We start from the raw sequence: 1,075 nt of genomic DNA, 5'->3' as shown, positions 1-1,075 counted from the left end.
TGGGGTGGCTGGTGGTGGGTGTTGGGAGGCTGGTGGGTGCTGGGCGGCTGGTGGGTGCTGGGCGGCTGGTGGGTGCTGGGGCGGCTGGTGGGTGCTGGGCTGCAGCGGCCGCCGCCTGCCCGGGAAGCGCCGCGCAGGCTGCCGCGTGGTGCGGCGCCCAGACCCGCCCTCTGCCCCTTCGCCGCCGCCGCCGCGCCTGCCCCTACCTCCCCTCCCCGCCCCATCGCATGCCCACCCATCCCACCACCGCCACACACACACACACACACACACACACACACCTCCTGATGCGCACGCGTGACACACATGCGCATGCCTCCCGCTCCACCCCCCCGCCAGGTCATCGGCACCATCGACGGCAGCGGGCGCGTGGTGCTGGTTGACCGGTGCGCCCCCGAGGGCTCCCCCACCCCCGTTGACCTGGACCTGGAGAAGGTGCTGGGCGACATGCCCAACAAGACCTTCAGGCGGGTGCTGGCCTGCCTTTGTGGGTGCTGCCGCTTTGTGGGTGCTGGCCTGCCTGTGTGGGTGCTGCCGCGTTGTGGGTGCTGCAGCGTTGTGGGTGCTGCAGCGTTGTGGGTGCTGGGTGCTGGGCAGTGGCGCGCCTTCCGGCTTGTGGGTGCTGCAGCTGTGTATGGCGGGTGCCGGCCTGCTCCCCGGCCCGGCCCGTACCGCCGGCTGCGCAGTCGCTGCGCATGCTCCCCACCTCCTCCCCCCTGCCCGCCCCTTGCCGCCTCACTCCCTGCTCCCTCGCATGTTTGACCGGCCGCAGGTTTGACCGCAAGCCCGAGCCCACTGCCCCGCTGGCCTTCCCTGAGGGCACCACCGCGGCGGCGGCGCTGGACCGCGTGCTGCGCCTCCCCGCCGTCGGCTCCAGCGCTTCCTCACAACCAAGGCGCGGCCGCCCAGCCAGCCCCGCGCTGCGGCCTCGCCGGGCCGCCTGCCCCATGCAGGGGCTGCGGCTGGCAGGTCAAACGCTTGACCGACCAAGCACGCGGTCAACGGCCGGGCGCAAACGAGAGAGCGAGAGCGTGCCGCGGCAGCGGTGGCGTTTGTGCAGCTCCCTCTTTCCCTC

The 1,075-nt window shown here is 72.9% G+C and overlaps 1 protein-coding gene across 1 annotated transcript; it reads left to right on the top strand.

Annotated features, from left to right (window-relative positions):
- Positions 1–306: 306 nt before the first annotated feature.
- Positions 307–982, top strand: CHLNCDRAFT_135463 (hypothetical protein; the record flags this gene model as incomplete). The annotated part of the gene is made up of 3 exons (XM_005842652.1): positions 307–491; positions 773–848; positions 878–982. The coding sequence occupies 3 exons, from the start codon at positions 307–309 to the stop codon at positions 980–982; spliced, it is 366 nt and encodes a 121-aa protein (XP_005842709.1).
- Between the last annotated feature and the right edge of the window lie 93 nt (positions 983–1,075).

Source organism: Chlorella variabilis (genome assembly GCF_000147415.1).
Source record: "Chlorella variabilis unplaced genomic scaffold CHLNCscaffold_136, whole genome shotgun sequence".
NCBI classification, from domain to species: Eukaryota; Viridiplantae; Chlorophyta; class Trebouxiophyceae; order Chlorellales; family Chlorellaceae; genus Chlorella; species Chlorella variabilis.
Note: the sequence above shows the minus strand (reverse complement) of the source record. Positions and strands in the feature narration are given on the sequence as shown.